Genomic DNA, 250 nt, shown 5'->3' with positions numbered 1-250 from the left:
AGCTCATCAGCCGCGGGCCGGACGGCCGCTTCGTCATGGACCCGGCGGAGATGGAGCCCTCCCTGAAGACACGGCGGATCGAGGGCTTCCCCTTTGTGGAGGAGACAGACATGTACCCCGAGTTCAGGCAGTCGGATGAGGAGAATGACGCCCCCGTTGTCCCGTCCTCCGTCACCGCCCTGAAAGCCCAGCTCACCCCTCTCTCCTCCAGCCAGGAGTCCTACCTTCAGCCACCAGCATACAGCCCCCG

At 65.2% G+C, this 250-nt stretch overlaps 1 protein-coding gene across 1 annotated transcript in view; it reads left to right on the top strand.

The window, feature by feature from the left end:
* The window catches only part of LOC104507212 (protein turtle homolog B-like), a gene marked incomplete at both ends in the record, with an annotated part of 16009 nt that extends 15766 nt beyond the window's left edge, over positions 1 to 243 (top strand). Inside the window, 1 exon segment of the mRNA XM_010148422.1 lies at positions 3 to 243. Coding sequence (XP_010146724.1) covers positions 3 to 243 — 241 coding nt within the window.
* Positions 244 to 250: the final 7 nt, after the last annotated feature.

This window comes from Eurypyga helias, unplaced genomic scaffold (assembly GCF_000690775.1).
Source record: "Eurypyga helias isolate BGI_N326 unplaced genomic scaffold, ASM69077v1 scaffold5053, whole genome shotgun sequence".
In the NCBI taxonomy this organism is placed as follows: Eukaryota; Metazoa; Chordata; class Aves; order Eurypygiformes; family Eurypygidae; genus Eurypyga; species Eurypyga helias.
This window is presented reverse-complemented; position numbering and strand designations above follow the sequence as displayed.